Source organism: Pristiophorus japonicus, chromosome 3 (genome assembly GCF_044704955.1).
Source record: "Pristiophorus japonicus isolate sPriJap1 chromosome 3, sPriJap1.hap1, whole genome shotgun sequence".
In the NCBI taxonomy this organism is placed as follows: Eukaryota; Metazoa; Chordata; class Chondrichthyes; family Pristiophoridae; genus Pristiophorus; species Pristiophorus japonicus.
In genome coordinates, this window is record NC_091979.1 from 105,710,696 (window position 1) to 105,734,664 (window position 23,969).

Here is a 23,969-nt window from a genome sequence, read left to right on the forward strand (position 1 = left end):
GTCCTCGGGATTCGACTCCTGGCATTGACCTCCATGGCTATCTGGTCCTACTACCTTTTGATGATGTGTCTGGAGGACCTCCTGGCCCCCTGCAGATACAGTACATCTCTCCTCCTTTCCACCTCCTCTGCCAGGACCTCCAATACAGCATTGGAAAATCTTGGGGCCCGCTCTCTCCCATGTTGTGCTATTCCTCGCTTTTTCCCAGGACAGATTCACTTCCTGCACAACTCCCAATACCTGCTCCAGCCACAATGCATCTCCCCTTTAAGAGGTGCAAGCTAGCTTTAAGAAGAGCTAGGAAGTTATGAATTTTGGGCCCCCTGCTGATGAGTGCAGCCAATGAACAGTACGGTTAGCACTGGCTGCATGCAGCAATCATGCTATTAAGCAGGCAGCATGAAGATGGCGTGTTGCCTGTACTTTAAACAATGGGCATGGGCTAATCGCGCATCGCGATCCCTGCGCCCATTTTCGGTGGCTATCCAATTTAGCTCCGTGTTTCTAAATACTTATGGCTACAATTCCATTTGTGCTTTGCACTTCTGATGCAAATGTAAGATACAGCAAATGTTCATCTGTGATGTCACAAAAAATATATTTTTAAAATTATGTGGCAACAACATGTCCAATTGGTAGGTAAAACTGGAGCATATCCATCTAACTCTGGTGCATCTCCACACCACATTCTAGTTGGAATTCATATTTTTGACCACAAATCACAAGCATAAGATAGAATCAGTTATATCAGTTTCTCAATGTCCTGATGTTGTCAGAAATGGAAATGAAGAATGGATTTGAGATTTAAAATATTCCCAGGTCACACGTCTGCAATTAAAATCATGATGCAAAATTACTGCAACATTAATCCCGCTGTCTGTTGTTCAGACTCCGGCAAGTTATCATACTGATGTTTGATTTGTAACATACAGTCTTCAAATTCCTGTCACCTTGTACAGCTAACTGAGAATATTAATAATAATATGGAATAGGCATAAAACGATGACCCTACTCATAACTGATGTCTGTTAGAATGCCGTTTTTTTCCTTATTGCATTTTGGCTGATTTATTATCTATATCTACCCAAATTGTTGAACTCTTTTGCTCATTACCACTTATATAATGACACTTCTTTTCTTTTACATAGGATATGCAACACAGAAACAGGCCATTCGGCCCAACCAGTCCATGGCGGCCTTAATGCTCCACTCAACCCTCCTCCCATCATTCCTCATCTAAATCTACCAGCATAACCCTCTATTCCCTTCTCCCTCATATGCTTGTTTAGCCTTCCCTTAAATGTATTGGTAATATTCGCTTCAATCCTTCCCTGTGGTAGCGAGTTCCACATTCTCACCACACTTTTTTGGTAAAGAAGTTTCTTCTGAATTCTCAATTGGATTTCTTGGTGACTATCTTATATTGATGGCCTCATGTTATGTTCGTCCCCACAAGTGGAAACATTCTCTCTGTATCCACTCTATCAAAACCTTTCATAATTTTAAAGACCTCTATTGATCACCCCTCAGTCTTCTTTTGTGACCCAGCCTGTTCATCTTTTCCTGATATGTATAACCTCGCATTTCTGATATCATCCTTGTGAATCTTCTCTGAATCCTCTCCAGTGCCTCTATATCCTTTTTATAATATGGCGACCAGAACTGTAAGCAGTACTCCAAGTGTGGTCTAACCAAGGTTCGATACAAGTTTAGCATAACTTTCCTACTTTTCAATTCTATACTTCTAAAAATAAACTCTAGTGCTTGGTTTACTTTTTTTATGGCATTGCTAACCTGTGTCCCAACTGTTAGTAATTTGTGTATTTGTACTCCCGAGTTCCCTTTGTTCCTCTACCACACCTAGACTCGCACCCTCCAAGTAATAAGTGACCTCCCTATTCTTCCTAGCAAAATGTAATACCTCATATTTATCTGTGTTGAACTTCAGTTGCTAATTATATGCCCATTCTGCAAGTTTATTAATGTCCTCCTGTAATTTAGAAACATAGAAAATAGGTGCAGGAGTGGGCCATTCAGTACTTCGAGCCTACACCACCATTCAATAAGATCATGGCTGATCATTCCCTCAGTACCCCTTTCCCGCTTTCTCTCCATACCCCTTGATCCCCTTAGCCGTAAGGGCCATATCTAACTCCCTCTTGAATATATCCAATGAACTGGCAGTTGCAGTTCTCCTTAGTATTGACTATCGCCCCCAATTTGGTACAATTAGCCAATTTAGAAATTGTGTTTTTGATTCCAAAGTCTACATCGTTAATGTAAGCTGTGAACAGCAGTGATCCCAGCACTGATCGTTTTGGGATACCACTCCCCACCTTCTGCCACTATGAATAGCTACCCTTTACTCCTACTCTCTGCTTTCTGTCTTGAAGCCAGCTAGCTATCCATTCTGCTATCTGTCCCCTGACTCTGTATTCTCTGACCTTGTTCATCAATCTATTATGGGGTACTTTATCGAAGGCCTTTTGAAAATCTAGATAAATTACATCTACTGCATTATCATTGTCTACTCTCTCTGTTACCTCTTCAAAAAAATTCAATAAGGTTGGTCAAGCAAGACGTTCCCTTTTGAAATCCATGCTGACTATTCATTACTATATTTTTGGTTTCTAGATGTTCTTCTATATTCTCCTTTAGTAGGGATTGCATTATTTTTTCCTACCACTGCTGTTAAGCTGACTGGTCTATAATTCCCTAATGTTTTATCCCCCTTCTTAAATATTGGTTAGATATCTGCCAGTCCTCTGGTACTACACATTTTTCCAACGAATTATTAAATATGTGTAGCAATGCCTCGGTTATCTCTTCCCTAGATTCTTTTAAAATGTGTGGTTGCAATTCATCCGGATCAGTGGGTTTTATCTTCTTTGAGTTTGATTAGTTTATTTAATATATCTCCTCTTTTTGTTTTAAATGCATTTATCTCATTGTTAATCTCATCATCCGATGTCATGTCCACTTGCTCTATCTCCCATGTAAATACTAAATAAAGCAAAATAATTATTTACTATTTCTGCCAAATCTCTATCGTTACCTGTAGCATTATCTTGTCTATTGTAAGACTACAGCATATTTTTCATCTCAGTTTCTGCTAATAACTGTGCTTGCAAACAGCCCCAAGATGGCTGAACTTGGCTTCACCATTTTTAATGACCTAAAATGTTTGCGAATTCAAAAGACTTTCTCATGAATTTTAACACCTCACAGCTGCAAAACACTTGTCTGGAAACTGTGGAAAAAGACTATCCAGGAGATAAGAGAATGAAAGACCTATTCATTGTGAGAGAGTGTCCCTTTGTTTTGAACCTAGACAATTGCATACACGGTGGGCAGACATCCATAAAAACAGTATAAAATGGCTGTAACACGTGAGGTTAAATGCTAGAGTCAAGAGACTGATAACCTGGTCAGTAACAAAGGGAAAGGGGACTCATTTTCAATCTTTGACCACGGCTAGAATTAACACTGTGAGTGACTTTGCTTTCTATTAATCAATCATTTAGGGGATAGGCAATTTTATCTGTTTCAAGGTATTTCAAATGGGATAGGTTGGTGCAGGCTAATAATTGGAAATTATTGTGCATTTGATGCTATTGTAAATTGCTTGTATTTCTTTTGATTATTCTAAGTGAAGATAACCCCTGGATAGGGCTGAGTGAAAAAACATCCTGAGTCTGTATTGTTCTATCTCAAGTCCAAACTCTGAAAGTGTAGAGTTAAGACTTTACAGACTAAAACCTGTACTTGTAAAAGATAAGTCTTGACTCTGTTTAGTGGAAAGAAAAGACAAAATCTTACAGGCTAAATGCTGTTCTTATACTATCCTTTAATGGCCCTATTGCCATTCCAAACTTCCTTTTTTTTTCATTGATGTGCCTGTAAAATATTTTACTATTTTGTTTTATGTTCCTTGATAACTTAATTTCATAGTTTTCCTTTGCCTTCCTACTTTTTTTTGACTTTCTCCTAATCTTTTCATATTCTCCCTCATCATGCACTCCCCTGCTGTCTATTTACTTAATGTATGCCTCTTTCCTTACCCTCAGTTGTTCCCATGGCTTTATTCATTCATGGAGTCCCATTAATGTTTAATTTGTTCTTTTCTTTTAGCAGAATATATTGTTCCTGCAATCTGTTGAACACCATTTTAAATGTTTCCCATTACTGCTCCACATCGTTTTTTGCCAATATTGTTGCCCATTTTATTTCCCCAAGTTCTATTCTCAGACCCTCAAAATCAGCTTTTCTTCAATCTATTATCATGGTTTTCATCATACTTCTGACCTTCTCAATTATCATTTTAAAGCTTATTATATTATGGTCACTATTGCCTAGATGTTCCCCTACTTTTACTTCTCTAATCTTCTCTGGTTCATTCCCCATTACCAGATCCTAGCGAATCCTCCCTTGTTGGGGATTTTACATATTGGGTTAGAAAGGAGTCCTCTGCACAGGACTGCTGTTAAAAGTTTTGAAGTTCAGATAATCTCCCTTATTTCCTGACTGCTGTAGGCTATTTTCACTGTAGGCTTTCATGCAATTTAATTGAAGTGGGTTTTAAGTATAGCAGCATTAGCAATGTCATCCACATTTAACTACAGTAATATTTGATGTTATCAACTAGAAGTTGGACTTTCTAAGATCAAGTTGAATTTTGCAAATTCAGTCCAACTCCTTCAAAACAATAACACACCCCCTGCCATAAAACATTTCTGCATTTAATAGCTCTTCAGATGGTTTAGTTTCTCAAGGCAACTTAGACTGAGCCATACAGACCAAATGGTTCCAAGTTTGATTCCTGGACTGTATTGATTTAGCTGGTCTTAACTGTGGTAGGAGTAGCCACTCAGCTTCACGTCCAGTTCTCCTATCATTTATTGTTTCAATCTGTTCACTGCAGTTTCCACCCTACACTCAGCACCAGCACAGTCCTGGTGAAAATCATTAGTGACATCCTTTATAATTATGATCATAGTGGATTATCCTTCCTTGTCCTCCTCAATGTCACCACCATACTCGACTTGGTCCATCCTCCTCCAACATCTCTCCTCTGAATCACCACGCTAGCACTGCCCTTGGCAGTTCCGTGGTGCTGCTTTTGTTTGGTTCCATTCCTACCTGTCCAAATAGGGCCAGCACATCTCCTGCAAAAGCCTCTGCTCCTGCTCCATAGGGTTACTTCAGATATGCACCAAGATTCCATATTTGGACCCCTTCTTTTCCATCAAATGCAAACCATTAGCAACATCATTCATTGTCATGGAGCCATCTTGTAAGTATGCTGACAACACCCAGCTCTTTCTCTTCACTACCATCCTTGGCACCGATTTTCTGGGGTTTTAGCAGTTCTTCTGCTGATGTTACAGTGGAGAGGCAGGAGAAACCGCGCGGAATGTCAGCCCAGAGTGTTGAGCATGCACAATAAAAGCTCAGACCACATTGAATTGACTCAAAGTGGATCAATAAACACATTATTAGTAAAATAAAGAATATAAAACATACTTCTAAAAATTCTGTTAGGAGAAAAGGGAAGGGGTTCACTGGGATAGATATGAAAACACACAAACAGGTTAAAAGGATGATTTAAAAGAAAGACCCAGAAAAGAGCATAGCTACAGATACAAAATATAAGAGTAAGAAATGTTTCAACATTTCAATTGTAAGATGGCAGTTAGAGAAGAGGGGAGGACCATAAAAGATGCAAACCGGCTTGAAATAGGGCATGACACAAAATAGTAAAGATTCTGAGTGATTACTTCCCCCACAAGTATTCACAAGGGAAGTCATGAGTGCATGTCCTCCCCAAACAAGAGTTAATCCAGGCAAAATCAATTACTTTAATATAACGGAGATAGAAGTTCGAGATAGGCTAAAAAGGCTGAAAAGCAATAAATCCCCAAGGAAAGATGGTATTTATTCCAAAGCCGTAAAGGAAAAGAAGAAGGTGAAGTGTTGACAATCATTATGAAGAAGTTACTGGCCACTGGAGAAGTACTAGCAGATCAGGAATAAGTTAACATGATGCCCATATTCAAAAGGGATGACCCAGTTGTCCTATTTCAAATCATTGAAGATTATCTGCACAATAATAATTTAATTAACACCAGTTAATGTGGATTCAGAAGCGGAAAATCTTGTTTGACCAACTTCCTGGAATTCTTGGAGGAAGTAACATCCGAAGTGGATTGTGGTAAACCCTGGCATGATCTTAACTCGACTTCCAGAAGGTACTTGATAAAGTTACACACCAAAGACTATTATTCATTAAGCTCTAAACTGTGGATATCAGGATAAATCTCAGTTATGGATAAGAAATTGGCTGAAGGGCATAAAACAATTGTTAGAAGAGTTCTGTCAAGTTGCGAGAAAATAATTAGTGGGATACCCGAGGGATGAGTTTTGGAACCATTACCAATTTACACTAGTGACTTGGTCTCAGAAACTCCAGAAATTTCCAGAAGGTACTAAACTGGAGGCGGCACCTCAGAAATTACAGAATGAGCTGCATATATATAAGTGTGCAGAAAAATGTGAGATTAAATTTAATACAAAAAAATAGAAAACATTACACATAAGGAAAATGAGCAACACAGCCATAAATGGTATTGAAATAGCTATGAACAAAGCTTGTTTGAGTCTTAGTAGATTCGATGCTCAAAATTATCGACCAATGCACATCAGCATTAACAAAATCATGTCTCGCTACATCGCCAGAGCAGCAGAATACAAATCAGAGGAAATCATGATCAAACTGTGCAGTGATCTGCTCAAACTACACCTTGAGTGTTGTGTACAGTCCTTGTCACTGAGACACAAGGGAGACAGTCAAGCCTTGGAGGTAGGGCAAAGCAGCGTCACAAGAATGGTCTTCAGTTTTAGAGTTACAAAGTCTCCAGCCGTCTTGGGTAATCCTTGCCACTGGACCCAGACCGAGCTCTGTCAAGCCCATGTGGTGGCTGGTGTGCAACGGCCACCCCACATTAAAAAAATCCACGCACAGGCATCTTCCACCCTTAAAGATGTAGTTCGGGATCTGGAATACTATGTCCTTCATTGAAACACCTGTGAACTCATCCCTTTTTGGCATGGAAGCAAGTCATCCTCATTTCGAGGGACTGCCTATGATGATGAAAGGATAGACTGGAGAAACATGGGGGCTGAAATTCAGCCTCCTGAAAAGGCCTCTCACTGCCGGAAAGCGGCAGCCACGCAGTGGTGTCGAATGGCCGCTGACCTCTGGTGGACTGACCGCCGTTCGCTAAATTGTCCACACGGGTTTTTCCGGCGGTGACCACATCCACCCCGCTCCCCCCACCTCTGCCTCGCTGCTGCCAAACCCTCCTTCGTGCGTCATCAGAGCTCACACCGCCGATGTCCCACCCCGGAAGCGAAATTCAGCAGAGAAAATCTACTGGGCGCCGCGTGATGCCCCCGACAGCTTTTTCTGTTAGTGCACTGTCTTTGAAATGGCAGTGCGGCAGCCATCTTATTTTTTTTTGTCGGCCGACTGCCAGGTCAGCCCGGCAATTACGCCCCCGGGTTCGGTCGGGTCGCCAACAGGCAGCCTGGCACCCCCTCTTGGGTGTCACGCTGCTGGCCCAGCTGAAACACTCCCTGGTAGCCCAGTGGACCTAACTTAAAAACATGCAGAGCTCGCAACTGAAGAGGAGAGACGTGCTGATGCACCACCGCGATGATGTCATCAGTGCTACGCTGATGACTGACAGCAGTGAACACTCCGCCCTCCGCATCCATCGTGGCGGCCAAGACTCATCAAAAATGTTAGGTACACCCCGTTTCTGGCGGGGCGGAATTTCTACCCCATGGGCTCTTTAGCCTTCAGAGCAGATGTCTGATGGGTGATGTTATATTGGTCTAAAAGACTATAAATAGCATGGAAAAGGTAAATCTGGAAAATTATTTCAAATTAAATTGCAATAGAACAGGTTTCAATTTGTAAGAGACAAATTTATAATTGACATCAGGAAGTTTTTCTTCCTGAATGGATTCCCTGATTGATCAAGGATAGAATGGCGCAGGCAAAAATCCTGGAATCACTGAAGAACTGATTGAACAGCAATGACTTTATGTTCATTCTGAATGGATGTACTGAATGGCCTTCCTTATCCAGAAGTATCTTGTGAGCTATGACTATAGCTGTTATGTGCAAAGGAAAGTGACTGGAAAAAAATAACAGAAAGAGTAATATGTAAAGAGGTGACTGGTGAGAGGTGGGAGCAGCGTCGGAGCGGCCTATAAAAGGCCCAGCGGGAGCTCGAGAGTCAGCGGCAGTTGGTGAGAGGTGGGAGCAGCGTCGGAGCGGCCTATAAAAGGCCCAGCGGGAGCTCGAGAGTCAGCGGCAGTTGGTGAGAGGTGGGAGCAGCGTCGGAGCGGCCTATAAAAGGCCCCAGGGAGCTCGAGAGTCAGCGGCAGTTGGTGAGAGGTGGGAGCAGCGTCGGAGCGGCCTATAAAAGGCCCAGCGGGAGCTCGAGAGTCAGTGGCAGTTGGTGAGAGGTGGGAGCAGCGTCGGAGCGGCCTATAAAAGGCCCAGCGGGAGCTCGAGAGTCAGTGGCAGTTGGTGAGAGGTGGGAGCAGCGTCGGAGCGGCCTATAAAAGGCCCAGCGGGAGCTCGAGAGTCAGCGGCAGTTGGCGAGAGGTGGGAGCAGTGTTGGAGCGGCCTATAAAAGGCCCAGCGGGAGCTCGAGAGTCAGCGGCAGTTGGTGAGAGGTGGGAGCAGTGTCGGAGCGGCCTATAAAAGGCGTACTGGTGCAGCTACAGCGGGAGAGAAAGCAAAAAAGAAGTAGAAAGGAATCAAAAAGTGACGTCACAGCCAATGGGGTAAGTGATTGGCTGGTGATTAGTGAGTAGCTTTTCTTTTTATTTTTATATCAGTAAGTAAACTGTAGCATTGTTATTACCAATTTAAGGGTATCTAAGGGTTAAGGCATGGCAGGAGAGATCGGTCACGTGATATGCTCCTCCTGTGCCATGTGGGAACTCAGGGACGCTTCCGGTGTCCCTTACAACTACATGTGTAAGAAGTGTATCCGCCTCCATCTCCTGATGGACCGCGTTGCGGAATTGGAGCTGAGGGTGGATTCACTCTGGAGCATCCACGATGCTGAGAATGACATAAGTGGCACGTGTAGTGAATTGGTCTTACCGCATGAGAAGGATCCACAGCCAGCTAGGGAATGGAAGACCAGCAGGAAGAGTAGTACAAAGAAGTTAGTGCAGGGGTCCCTGTGGTCATCCCCCTGCAAAACAGATACACTGTTTTGAGTGCTGTTGAGGGAGATGACTCATTAGGGGAGAGCAACAGCAGCCAAGTTCATGGCACCGTGGCTGGCTCTGTTGTACAGGAGGGCATAAAAAAGAGTGGGAGAGCGATAGTGATAGGGGATTAAATCATAAGGGGAATAGATAGGCGTTTCTGCGGCCGCAATCGAGAGTCCAGGATGGTATGTTGCCTCCCTGGTGCAAGGGTCAAGGATGTCTCCGAGCGAGTGCAGGACATTCTGAAAAGGGAGGGAGAACAGCCAGTTGTCGTGGTGCACATTGGTACCAACGACATAGGTAAAAAAAGGGATAAGGTCCTACGAGACGAATTTAAGGAGCTAGGAGTTAAATTAAAAAGTAGGACCTCAAAAATAGTAATCTCGGGATTGCTACCAGTGCCACGTGCTAGTCAGAGTAGGAATCGCAGGATAGCACAGATGAATACGTGGCTTGAGCAGTGGTGCAGCAGGGAGGGATTGAAATTCATGGGGCATTGGAACAGGTTCTGGGGGAGGTGGGACCAGTACAAACCGGACGGTCTGCACTTGGGCAGGAACGGAACCAACGTCCTAGGGGGAGTGTTTGCTCGTGCTGTTGGTGAGGAGTTAAACTAATATGGCAGAGGGATGGGAACCAATACAGGGAGACAGAGGGAAACAAAAAGGAGACAAAAACAAAAGACAGAAAAGAGATGAGTAAAAGTGGAGGGCAGAGAAACCAAAGGCAAGAAACAAAAAGGACCACTGAATATAAAAGGGCTGCAGGAGGGGTAAAAACTAAAAATCATGGTTTAAAAACTAGGATGAAAACACTCTACCTAAATGCACGCAGCATTAGAAATAAAGTAAATGAGTTGACAGCACAAATCATTACAAATGGGTATGATTTGGTGGCCATTACAGAAATGTGGTTGCAGGGTGGCCAAGACTGGGAATTAAACGTACAGGGGTATCTGACGATTCGGAAAGATAGGCAGGAAGGGAAGGGAGGTGGGGTAGCTCTGTTAATAAGGGTTGATATCAGGGCAGTTGTGTGGGATGATATTGGCTCCAATGAAAAAATGTTGAATCATTGTGGGTGGAGATTAGAGATAGTAAGGGGAAAAAGTCACTGGTCGGCATAGTTTATAGGCCCCCAAATAATAACTTCATGGTGGGGTGGGCAATAATCAAGGGAATAATGGAGGCATGTGAAAAAGGAACGGCAGTAGTTATGGGGGATTTTAACCTACATATCGATTGGTCAAATCAAATCGCAGGGGGTAGCCTGGAGGAGGAATTCATAGAATGCATACGGGATTGTTTCTTAGAACAGTATGTAACAGAGCCTACAAGGGAGCATGCCATTTTGGATCTGGTCCTGTGTAACGAGACAGGAAAAATAAACGATCTCCTCGTAAAAGATCCTCTCGGAGTGAGTGATCACAATATGGTTGAATTTGTAATACAGATTGAGGATGAGGAAGTTGTGTCAGAAACGAGAGTACTATGCTTAAACAAAGGGGACTACAGTGGGATGAGGGCAGAGTTGGCTAAAGTAGACTGGAAACAAGGACTAAACGGTAGCACAATTGAGGAACAGTGGAGGACTTTTAACGAGCTCTTTCATAATGCGCAACAAAAATATATTCCAGTGAAAAAGAAGGGCGGCAAGAGAAGAGATAACCAGCCGTGGATAACCAAGGAAATAAAGGAAAGTATCAAATCAAAGACCAATGCGTATAAGGTGGCCAAGGTTAGTGGGAAACTAGAGGATTGGGAAGATTTTAAGCAACAGCAAAGAATGACTAAAAAAGCAATAAAGAAAGGGAAGATAGATTACGAAGGTAAACTTGCGCAAAACATAAAAACAGATAGTAAAAGCTACAGATATATAAAACGGAAAAGAGTGATTAAAGTAAATGTTGGTCCCTTAGAAGATGAAAAGGGGGATTTAATAATGGGAAATGTGGAAATGGCTGAGATCGTAAACAATTATTTTGCTTCCGTCTTCACAGTGGAAGACACAAAAACCATGCCAAAAATTGCTGGTCATAGGAATGTGGGAAGGGAGGACCTTGAGATGATCACTATCACTAGGGAGGTAGTGCTGGACAGACTAATGGGATTGAAGGTAGACAAGTCCCCTGGTCCTGATGAAATGCATCCCAGGGTATTAAAAGAGATGGCGGAAGTTATAGCAGATGCATTTGTTATAATCTACCAAAATTCTCTGGACTCTGGGGAGATACCAGCGGATTGGAGAGCAGCTAATGTAACGCCTCTGTTTAAAAAAGGGGGCAGGCAAAAGGCAGGTAACTATAGGCCGGTTAGTTTAACATCTGTAGTGGGGAAAATGCTTGAAACTATCATTAAGGAAGAAATAGCGGGACATCTGGATAGGAATAGTGCAATCAAGCAGACACAGCATGGATTCATGAAAGGGAAATCATGTTTAACGAACTTACTGGAATTCTTTGAGGATATAATGAGCATGGTGGATAGAGGTGTACCGATGGATGTGGTGTATTTAGATTTCCAAAAGGCATTCGATAAGGTGCCACACAAAAGGTTACTGCAGAAGATAAAGGTACGCGGAGTCAGAGGAAATGTATTAGCATGGATAGAGAATTGGCTGGCGAACAGAAAGCAGAGAGTCGGGATAAATGGGTCCTTTTCCGGTTGGAAATCAGTGGTTAGTGGTGTGCCACAGGGATCAGTGCTGGGACCACAACTGTTTACAATATACATCGATGACCGAGAGGAGGGGACAGAGTGTAGTGCAACAAAATTTGCAGATGACACTAAGATTAGTGGGAAAGCGGGTTGTGTAGAGGACTCAGAGAGGCTACAAGGAGATTTGGATAGGTTAAGCGAATGGGCTAAGGTTTGGCAGATGGAATACAATGTCGGAAAGTGTGAGGTCATCCACCTTGGGAAAAAAAACAGTGAAAGGGAATATTATTTGAATGGGGAGAAATTACAACATGCTGTGATGCAGAGGGACCTGGGGGTCCTTGTGCATGAAACTCTTTTGAGTTTACCTGAAAAAAAACATAAACATTAAACCGTGCCACCCGCCTGGGTGACACAGCAGACATTTTCAAGGCCCCTTTTTTTTCTTCCTTTTTTTGTGTTTTTTTTCTCTTTTTTTTTTGTTTTTTTTTGGGCGCTAAAATCACATTTTTCCAAGTGCCCCCTATAAAAGGGGAGGGGGACACTAAAAGCACCGGCTATTAAAACAAATTAAACTTTAAAACGTAAAATCAAATTAAAATTTGGTTGCCGGGCGTGATGATGCACTCCAGTCCCTCCGGTGCCCACCTCTCGCGGAAGGCCGCGAGCGTACCGGTGGACACCGCGTGCTCCATCTCCAAGGACACCCTGGACCGGATGTAAGAGCGGAAGAGAGGCAGGCAGTCAGGTTGAACGACCCCCTCGACCGCCCGCTGCCTGGACCGGCTGATGGCACCCTTGGCCGTGCCCAGGAGCAGTCCTACGAGGAGGCCTTCGGACCTACCCGCTCCCCTCCGCACAGGGTGCCCAAAGATCAGGAGAGTGGGACTGAAGTGCAGCCAGAATTTCAGGAGCAGCCCCTTCAAATAATAAAACAGGGGCTGCAACCTTGTGCATTCCATAAAAACATGGAACACGGACTCTTCCAGACCGCAGAAATTGCAGGCGGCCTGGGAGTCCGTGAACCGGCTTAAAAATTTGTTGCACGGCACTGCTCCATGCACCACCCTCCAGGCCAAGTCCCCGATGAATAGTGGGAGGACCCCTGCGTAGAGTGCCCTCCATCGGGGACCCCCGCCTCCTCCGGACGGCAAGATGGTACGCCATGGCGTGTCCGGACGGCCGGCGAGGATGGCAAAGTTGAGAGTGTGCAGGAGCAGCCCGTACAGGAAACCCCTCCGCGCGGAACTGAAAGGCACGGAGGGGATTTCCCCGAGGCGGCTCAAGTTGTGAGGCGCCGGCCCCCGAGAGAGGTTCCGGGGTTTGGCGCCGATGAGGAATTCCATCCGGACGGGGTTCAGTTCGGACGGGATCTCCCCACGTGCTTGAGCCTCCTCGATGCACCTAACGGGGTCAGGGCCCAGAGCTGTTTTTAGCGACTCGATGGCATCGGCCGCGTGGCGGACGTTGGCAGAATTTAGGCGCCGCGCCAGCGTATCTGGCGCCATCCAGCCCGCTCCTCCGCCATCGAGCAGGTCCTCCTTGTGCATGAATCCCAAAAAGGTTAGTTTGCAGGTGCAGCAGGTAATCAGGAAGGCAAATGGAATGTTGGCCTTCATTACGAAAGGGATGGAATACAAAAGCAGGGAGGTGTTGCTGCAACTGTATAAGGCCGCACCTGGAGTACTGCGTGCAGTTTTGGTCACCTTACTTAAGGAAGGATATACTAGCTTTGGAAGGGGTACAGAGACGATTCACTAGGCTGATTCGAGAAATGAGGGGGTTAACTTATGATGATAGATTGAGTAGACTGGGTCTTTACTCCTTGGAGTTCAGAAGGATGAGGGGTGATCTTATAGAAACATTTAAAATCATGAAAGGGATAGACAAGATAGAGGCAGAGAGGTTGTTTCCATTGGTCGGGGAGACTAGAACTAGGGGGCACAGCCTCAAAATACGAAGGAGCCAATTTAAAACCGAGTTGAGAAAGAATTTCTTCTCCCAGAGGGTTGTGAATCTGTGGAATTCTCTGCCCAAGGAAGCAGTTGAGGCTGGCTCATTGAATGTTTTCAAGTCACAGATAGATAGATTTTTAACCAATAAGGGAATTAAGGGTTACGGGGAGAGGGCGGGTAAGTGGAGCTGAGTCCACGACCAGATCAGCCATGATCTTATTGAATGGCGGAGCAGGCTCGAGGGGCTAGATGGCCTACTCCTGTTCCTAATTCTTATGTTCTTATGTTCTTATGTGCAGTGTAAGGAGTTGTTTTGTTAGATTATAAGAACATAAAAAATAGGATCTTATTGAATTTTGTTTTCTATGTTTCTATGTTTCTATTAGGAGCAGGGGTAGGCCACCTGGCCCCTCGAGTCTGCTCCGCCATTCAATAAGATCATGGCTGATCTGATCATGGACTCAGCTCCACTTCCCTGCCCGCTCCCCATAACGCTTTATTCCCTTATCGCTCAAAAATCTGTCTATCTCCGCCTTAAATATATTCAATGACCCAGCCTCCACAGCTCTCTGGGGCAGAGAATTCCATAGATTTACAACCCTCAGAAGAAATTCCTCCTCATCTCAGTTTTAAATGGGCGGCCCCTTATTCTGAGAATATGTCCCCTAGTTCTAGTTTCCCCTATGAGTGGAAATATCCTCTCTGCATCCGCCTTGTCGAGCCCCCTTATTATTTTACATGTTTCGATAAGATCACCGCTCATTCTTCTGAATTCCAATGAGTATAGACCCAACCTACCTTCACAAGTCAACCCCCTCATCTGCAGAATCAACCTAGTGAACCTTCTATGAGCAGTCTCCAATGCAAATATATCCCTCCTTAAATACAGAGACTAAAACTGCATGCAGTACTCCAGGTGTGGCCTCACTAATACCCTGTACAGTTGTAGCAGGACTTCTCTGCTTTTATACTCTATCCCCCTTGCAATAAAGGCCAACATTCCATTTGCCTTCCTGATTACTTGCTGTACCTGCATGTTAACTTTTTGTGTTTCATACACAAGGAGCCCCAGCTCCCTCTGTACTGCAGCACTTTGCAATTTTTCTCCATTTAAATTATAATTTGCTTTTCTGCCAAAGTGGATAACCTCACATTTTCCCACTTTATACTCCATCTGCCAAATGTTTGTCCACTCACTTAGCCTGTCTATATCCCTTTGCAGATTTTTTGTGTCCTTCTCACAATTTGCTTTCCCACTCATCTTTGTATCATCAGCAAACTTGACTACATTAAAGTCGGTCTCTTCATCCAAGTCATTATTATAGATTGTAAATAATTGAGCACCCAGCACCGATCCCTGCGGCACCCTACTAGTTACTGTTTGCCAACCGGATAATAGCAGCTAGACATATAGGAGAGAAATTGCATGGTGTCCTTGCTGCCTGCTCAGGGAAGTTGGTAGAAATAATGGGCTGGATTTTCGGCTTACTCCATTTTGGGGCAAAAAGAGAGACGATGCGTTAAAATTACTGCCCAATTAACGTTAGCGATTAATTGCCTAACTTTTGGCATTTGGGGTCTGCGACAGGGGTGCAGCACAAAGGGAGACCTTGCACTATTTTCCGTGCGCAAAAACGGGATCCTCGCCAACTTTAGTGCGAGGTCGGGAGCACTCCGAGAGAGGCCTTGGGAGGGAAAAAAAAGCCCCAAAACATTCATAAAACATTACCTTACCTCACAAATTGCTGCAAAAATATAAAAAAATAAAAACTTTAACTTAGCTTTTTTTCAGGTTTTCCAACTTCGCTGCCGGCAGGGCTGTACCACCGTGTTTTTGCCTGGCTGATCGTCAGGGTCGGGTGAGTCTCGAAAATCGGTTGGTATCGCAATCAGAGTCATCACACCACGGCACAGCTCTCCCCGGTGCAGCTCTCTCCGGTGATGCTTCCAAGCGCTGCCACAAAAACTGAGCCGGGGATTGCAACCGGGCGAGAAACAACTGAGCGGATGGTCAAATCGTGGTGAAAAAACGGTCGCAAACCCTTCGAAAATCCCGCCCCATGACTTGTCAGATCTCCAGGGCAGTAAGTGTTCTGGGGGAATTTGAGTGCCCACCAACTCTGTCGGGCAGGTAGGGTTGAGATCAATCTTTATTGCACACAATTAATTGACAACGTATTAAATAGACATATACCTGGAAGTGTTGGTGTTGGAAGGCCATCCATATTTCCTGCCAGTATCTTCTGTAATATAAAAAAGTACAATTCATAAAGATCATATTTGCAAAAGTAATGTTTTCTGAACACTTGATTGTGTGCTACTCTACACAATGAACACAGTCTGTGGAGTTACACATTCCCATCACATGCTGCTAACAGGTTGAGACATACTGAGGCATGGGGTATACAAGCTGCTAATGCAGCCACATGCTCAGCCAAATACATCAATATGAATGAAGTTGTGTGTGAGTTTACTGCATATCACCCAATATTAGTTTCTGCAGAAATGATGAGATTGGTTCATTACTATTAAGCCAAAGGTTCTTCTGGAAACTTAATTAAAAAATTCTCCTGTCAGTGAAGATCAAAGATCTATGCATTAGTGAACTCTTATTCAAATTAGAGAAAAATGAATGCGTTTAATTAGAATACAGAGCAATAATACATTTCAATTACTATTTTGACACAGTAGGCCGCTATCTTCTATTGCCAACTGCCCTTAGTTGCAACATAGATTTGGATTAAAGGCAGGAGTTCTGTTCCACTAGAACTCCGTCCATTTTGTGCCATGATGTCATTTCTGGGTGATGGGATCAGTGAAGGTGGAAGCAACCGCTTCATTTAAATATTAATTTGGTAGTGTGTCTGTCCTGCACACCATTTCATGCTGCAGGTGGTCAGATCTAAATGCGAAGTGATCATCTAGGGTTGCTAGGCGGTGGTAAGTAACAGAAGGAAAATCGAAAGAACCAAGTGATATTAAAGAAACTGCATTCCAGACATTTCTTAATAGTTCTTCTTCAATTTTTTTCTTGCTGGCAATTAGGTTCTCATGAGTATTCATGCAAATTGTTGTAAATTATTTCTGGTTTTCCCCTGCATCATTACTGGCATCAATGAGTTTCCTAATTAGAATTGGCCTATCTGAGGCAGTTGAAAGAGCAAGACCAAAAAGTGGGAATGCCAGATAGTTCAAGCTACACAAGAAGTGGTCTGTGCCCACTCACCCATGAGTACCTATAGACAGAAGTGAACATAAATTGATTTGGCAGACAATTAGTGCAGGCAGAGATCCCTATTTCCAACTGAAGCTGGGAGAGCAGACCTGATGACAGTACCAAAATATGTGAATGCCTGACTAGCTATAATGCTGGATGCTTCCTCAGAAGCATCCCAATCACAATATGTCCTGCTTTCAGTGACGCTGCATGAAAGAAGGAATAATAGTGATCAACAGCCACCCTGATTGGCTGCACCTGCCAAGATGCCACCAACAATCTCTGCAGAGTCTAGTACATTTACCTGGCAATGAATGTGGGGAACAGTGATCACAAAGCCTGGGTCAGCAGATAGCCTGATTCAGAATTGTGCGTAGGATTTCTGAAGCAACCACATGAAGAAAGAACAAAGAAAAAAACGTGTATTTGTATCATGCCCCACTCCGGAGATTGGAGCATAAAATCTAGGCTGATACTTCTGTACAGTACTGAGAGAGTGCTGCACTGTCAAGGGTGCCATCTTTCAGATGGACATTAATCCAAGGCTGCATTGCCTTCAAAAGATCTCATGACACTTTTCAAAAAAAGACAGGAAGTTCTCCCAATGTCCTTTATCATTTATCAACCACCACCATTAAACCAAATTAAAGTTGTCAATTAGAAAAATGACGGAAATGTTCTGATTTCTAATTATGTTCACTTTCAAACTAATCTTTTCTCACGTAATTTTCTATTGACACATCATTTCAATATTATCAAGTCTGCAAACTATTTCCTCTGTCACATCTCTTAGTTCAGCAGCTGAAAAATGTCATGAACTCAGTTAATCCAATAACTAGAGGCTAGAAATATTCCCCAGCCCTCCCCCCCAAAAATGAATGTAACTTTTTTGTATACCAGCGGTATAAATTTTTAAAAAAGAATAAAATAGAAATAATACAAAGAGCCTCAATAAAATGCAACACATGAAAAAATTAACTCAATAAAAGTAAGTTAAAATAACAAACGGAAATAAAATTATAACAAAATTGAGACTCTAAGAAAACAAAAACAATATAAAATAGATGGGCAAAGAAATTGGAAAACAGAAAAAAATGATTAAAAATCAGAAAATTAAAAAAGACAAAAATAATTACGAGGAATGAAAAAGAGAAAATACAAGAAGATACAAGAAAACTAAAAAGGGAGAAGGAGAATTAAAACCATTTATCAGAAAGAGAAATTGCAGGACTTGGTTGGGAGGAGTGGACATCAACCAACCAGGGTCTCCCCTCATGATTGCAATGTTACCCTACAGCTAACAGCCCGACAACACTTTCTGTCTCGGCTCACACATGAGTAATTGTTACTTGGCCGAGTACTGGACAATGGCCGATGCATGGGAAACCAGCAATAGTCAGTGCTCACAGGAAATTAGGAGAGAAAAGGATAAAAAGGCATTAAGGAAGAACATTGTCATTAAAACTAAAACAAAATCAAAAACTTCAGAAAATGAATAATGCTAATTTTGAAGCCAAGCTTTCAGTCACCTCTCTCAGGACCCAAGTTTCGAGCCGCGCCTAGAACGGCGCAGTCCAGACCTGGACGCCCGTTTTTCGCGCCACAAAGTGCGCATAAAAAAACCCTCCAGATTCTCCACCTCCCTGCAGGTCCTCTGGCCCTCGGCGCAGCGCAGCACGAGCTGTAGGGGGCGGAGCCAGGTCCCTGCGCTGAAAACAGTGCCGGGACCTCTGCACATGCGCACTACAGTGGGCGCGCAAGTGCAGTAGCTCCAGGCGCCTGCAACTGTGTGGGAGGGGCCTGAAGCACGCAGCCCCTAGCCCTGGCCGAATGGCCTCACTGGGGCTGCGTGAATAAGGCTCCTCCCACGGCCAGCTCCTGCTTCCTCCCGACCCGACCCGACTCCCGCTTCCCCCCACCCCCCGCCCCCGGACCGGACCGGACCCGACTCCCGCTCCCCCCCCTGCCTGGACTGGATCCGACCTGACCTCCCTCCCCCCGACCTGACCTCCCTCTCCCCGACCCGACCCAATTCCACCTACCTGTAAAGGCCCTGCCCGAAGTCTCGGGCCCGGCCCGTTCAGCCACCCTCCCCCCCCAATCTCCTTCCCCCCCCACATCTCCTTCCCCCCCCACATCTCCTTTCCCCCCCATCTCCTTTCCCCCCCAATCTCCTCCCTCCATCTCCTGTCCCCCCCAATCTCCTCCCCCCATCTCCTTTCTCCCCCTTCTCCCCTTCTCCCCCCTACCCCCTCCCCCTACCCCCTCTCTCCTTTATCCCCTTCCCCCCCCCCTTCTCCCCTCCCTTCTCTCCCCTTTATCCCCTTCCCCCCTCCCCTTCTCTCCCCTTCTCTCCCCTTTATCCCCTCCCCCTTCTCTCCCTCTGCTCTCTCCCTCTCCCCCTCCCCCTCCCCCTCCCCGTCAGAAACACAGACACTGACAGACAGAGAGTGAGAGACACACACAGACAGACAGAGAGATAGAGACACTGACAGGGACACACTGGGGGGGGGGGGGGGGGGGGCATCCCAGCATGCTGTTGGAGGGCTCCGGGTGCTGCAGTCGGTAAGTAGAAAATTTTTTATTTATTGATTTTTTTAAAAAATTATTATTTCTTATTAATTTTTTTTGATTGATTTATTGATGTTTTTAATCATTTATTATTGATGATGGCTCTTTATTTGTAAAACTGAAGTGTTTAATGTTTGTAAACTTCCCTTTAAACCCCCCCCTCCATTCCCTACGCCTGATTTGTAACCTATGCCTGATTTTCTAAACTGTAGACAAGGTTTTTTCGTGCGTACAAAAATCTTCACTTCCTCCATTCTAAGTTAGTTTGGAGTAAGTTTTCACTGACGAAACTTTGAAAACAGGCGTAAGTGGCCGGACACGCCCCCTTTTGAAAAAAAAATTCTGTTCCAAAGTGAAACTGTTCTAACTGACTAGAACTGGAGCAAACAAAATGACGAGAATTCCGATTTCTAAGATACTCCGTTCTACACCAGTTGCTCCTAAAAATCAGGAGCAAATCATGTGGAAACTTGGGGCCCTAATCTCTCAGCATTTGTTTCCCTATTTCATGTGCAAAGCACTTGAAGTTTTTTATATGAATAAGTAAATGTAAACTGTTGTTCAGAAGTGACTGATTCAATGACATTAATCCACCAACAGAGGGCACCACAAAAGCAGATAGAAAACGAGAGAATGGAACCATGCTGGAAGAGGGGAACAGCACAAAGGAACAGTATGTGATAACACTAGTAAAGTTACACTCTTAAATCTTATGACTATCATTGAAAATTATTTTCTGAACACCACACTTCACTGGTATTAATAGGAAACGAATCCATATGATAAATTGATACAAATCCTTCAAATTTGTTTGTTCTACTTTACTTATACCAACCTTTGTGAAGGTAACGAGGAGGTAATGCTTAATGGCACTTCAAAAACTCAAAAACTTCAGTATAGCTGGTTTCAATCTATCTATTCTTTGCATTGTTCCCCCAGACTGGGTTTAAGCTTGTGCTTTTTTTCTGTACATTAAGTACTAATCAGCTTATGCCTCTGAAAGTGTAACCGATTAAACTAATCATTACACCAATTATTACACACATTATACTTAATCTTCAACAATAAAAACACTGCACATAATTACTCTTCTTTTTATAATGTTGCTCATAGCACACACACCGCCTGAGAATGCACTGACGATTACTTTCCACCTGCTACCACTGTTCCTCTCTAACTGCTGCCAAGAGGGGTCAAGAAAGTCATTTTTTCATGATGTTCCTTTTTTCCCCAATTTGGTACACCCTGCATCATGAGTCATGAGTCATGAGTCATGTCCATTACCAAGAGTTCATCCTGGTGAATTACTCCCATACCTTTACCAATGTTACTCTTGATTTACATGGCTGGTATTTAAGAGAAGGATGCGTCTATTTGTACTAACTGAAATGCAGCCGTTTCTCTGATTGGCTCTCCAGACCTATTGCTGATTGGTCCCCTTGGAGGATAAGCCACACCCTGAAGTTCCTCTGGAATGTGTAACTGGAACCACCCAGCCCAAGTTCTGAGTGAATTTCCAATTTGTAATTTGATCCATTTTGACTTTAGAAGCCACAGAGGATAGATCTCCCCAAAAGCCAACAAGTTCCAGCCGAAGTCCCTTACCCCAGCGTAAGTGCATTCCTCCACCAACTGAAGACCCTTACCCCAGCACGTGTGCTGCCTCCCACAGCCGAAGTCCCTTACCCCAGCATAAGTGCATCCCTCCGCCAGCTGAAGTCCATTACCCCAGCGTAAATGCATCCCTCCCCCAGCTGAAGACCCTTACCCCAACACAAGACCTTACCAGTCCCCCCATAGATGGGACATTGTGTGCGGATTGTTAACATGTTTATTGGGTATGAAGTGAATAGTGACAGTGTTGTGACTTCTGGATTTCATCCATCCCAACGATGTGCCTTGCAACACATGCACGAGGTTGCATGCACCAGGGGGTAGAAAGAACGTGATCCATCTTCTTGAGTTCCCTCGCTCCCCTCCGATCCCCCCTAACCTGTGCTTCTCTCTTCCCTCCCCCCAAACTCTCTCTGTCCTCCTCATGCTCTCTTCCCCACCCCCCCCCCCAAGCTCTCCCCTCCCCCCACACCAAGCTCTCCCCCCCTCACCCAAGCTCTCTCTTCCCGCCTCTCGCTCTCCCCACCTGCTGGCCACTCTCCCCGCCTGCCTCTTGCTCTCCCCGCCTGCCTCTCACTCTCCCCGCCTGCCGTCCGCTCTTCCCGGCACTGTGGGAGGCTCAGGGCATGCAGCCCGCTCAGGGCTTGGCGCTGTGAGAGGCTTGGCAGATGCGCTCGGCTGCTCAGTGGAGGCAACGTGCTGTTGGACGCATGCGCAGAAAAGGGTTAGTAGGAATTGCGCTGTGGGGGGATGGAGTCAGTGATATTTGTTCTAACTCTCGCTTCTGCACCAGCCCCTATTTAACATCTTCCCCCAAGAGCACAGATGATATTAAGGGGGAGAAATTTGGGGCATTTACACCTCCTCTTAAATGACTTTTCGCCTGAGCGCAGTGCCACTAATGACTTTTTAGCGGTGGCGGTAACCGGTAGCGCCCCGCTCCACTGGAGATGACGATGTCATCACCGTGCACATCGACCCATTATCGCCCTGGAGCGAAAATGCAGCAGTGTACCCTGAAGCTGCGCCGAACAATGCCAGCAACATCGTCAGGTGGTATGTATGGGCTACAGGTTGCCCGGGGGGCGAAATTTAAAGGACAGCTAGGGATTTCAAAATAAAGAAATGGCCGACTTACCAGTCGCGGCCTTCTTCCTCTTGGATTGCGGGGTCCGTGCCATCATCTTGCAGGCACTCAGCTTGTGTGCTGAGCTGCTGACACGGCACCCCACTCTCTGGTGGTCCAGGGATGGCCCTGTTTCTCGGCCGCAGAATCGGCAGCTTGGCCCTCCCTTTTAATGAAGGAGAGGGTCCTGTTTATGTGGCAGCGCTACCCGTCCCACCGCGTAGCCCTGCACCCCACACGGAGTCCTTCCGCCCTGTTCCCGCGACATTTTGCGCTCCACTTGCTCCCGGGGGCAGTAATCCGAATATAGGTCGCGGGGCAGTTGGTATGCAATTTTGCCCTGTAATAATTCACACTGTTGGGAATGGTGTCTGTGACCTCATTGGTCTATTGCTCAGATTTGGCCGCCAATTTGAAATTTAAAAGTGTCTTTTCTTTAACTTTTTGAGGACTGCTGTAGTATTTACAAGATATTTAGTGTGACTTTTTAAAAATTTACTGAAAATAAATGGTATATTTTGTAATGTGTTTAAACATTTTAAATACCTTTGTCACATTCTACATGAATCTGCATTTTAGAGACTATTACTTTTCCATATCTTATACGGTAGAGAGCAGATGTACATTTTTAAACTGGAAAAGACATTGGTCCAGAATTTGCTGAAGTGGGGCCTCTTGTGGCGAACTTTATTAGTTAGACTTGTTTTTGCACCCTTCAGTTCACAAATATCTTGCCCACAAAATTGCTGGAAGTGCGAGCTGATAACCGTGTGGCCAGGGCAACCTTGGTGAACAAAGTGACCAACTGTGCTTCTCCTTAACCAATGAGGTTTAAGGATTGAGAAATAAACAGCGGAAAGACTGAGAAGGAGGGTGTATTCGAGACAATGTGGTACAGGAAAAGCAATAAAGGGCGAAAGAAGGATTGAATTAAGCGAGAGAGAAAAAAAACAGAAAGGAAAAGTAAATTACATTAAAATCCCCAACAACAATTCACTAGCTGAAAGAATGAGGCTCTACACTTTTAATTGTTCACTTTCAGGGCCAGGGAGGTTGAATGGCAGCCATTAAAAATTACCTTGACATTACAAAAGGTACTTATGCAGTTAATTATTGGACTTAACTTTCTGTGGCGAGTTCAATCGGCAATAATGGGCAAATGCAGAAACTTCATGAAACTCACAGGGAGATTAATTGCAAGATGGCGTTTTTGCAAAGCTAACGGAGGAGCGGCGCAAATCGTCCAGCAATTTGTGATGATTTGAAATTCCCGGGTATCTCATCCTCACCATAAGTTGCTGGCCGATTTGCATATTAATAACAGCATGTGGTAATTCCTGAAAACTGGCCACCTTTCAGTGCTCCAGGTCACACAGGTCATAATATTCCCTGCGGCAGGCAGGATGGATTATTATACAGTATCATGCTCATTCAGCACCCAGTAGGAGATGCTATAAATGAGCATCTGAAATCCATCTTTGTCACTGAGCAATTAACCCTGGAGATCAATTCAGCTGTCATGTAACACTGTA

The 23,969-nt window shown here is 44.4% G+C and overlaps 1 protein-coding gene across 4 annotated transcripts in view; it reads right to left on the reverse strand.

Moving 5' to 3' along the window:
* mylka (myosin, light chain kinase a) overlaps positions 1–23,969 on the reverse strand; it is a 579,206-nt gene that overhangs the window by 300,092 nt on the left and 255,145 nt on the right. For all 4 annotated transcript variants that reach the window (XM_070875645.1, XM_070875646.1, XM_070875644.1 and 1 more), the window contains one exon: positions 16,104–16,152. In XM_070875645.1, coding sequence (XP_070731746.1) covers positions 16,104–16,152 — 49 coding nt within the window. The remainder of the gene's footprint in view (positions 1–16,103; positions 16,153–23,969) is intronic.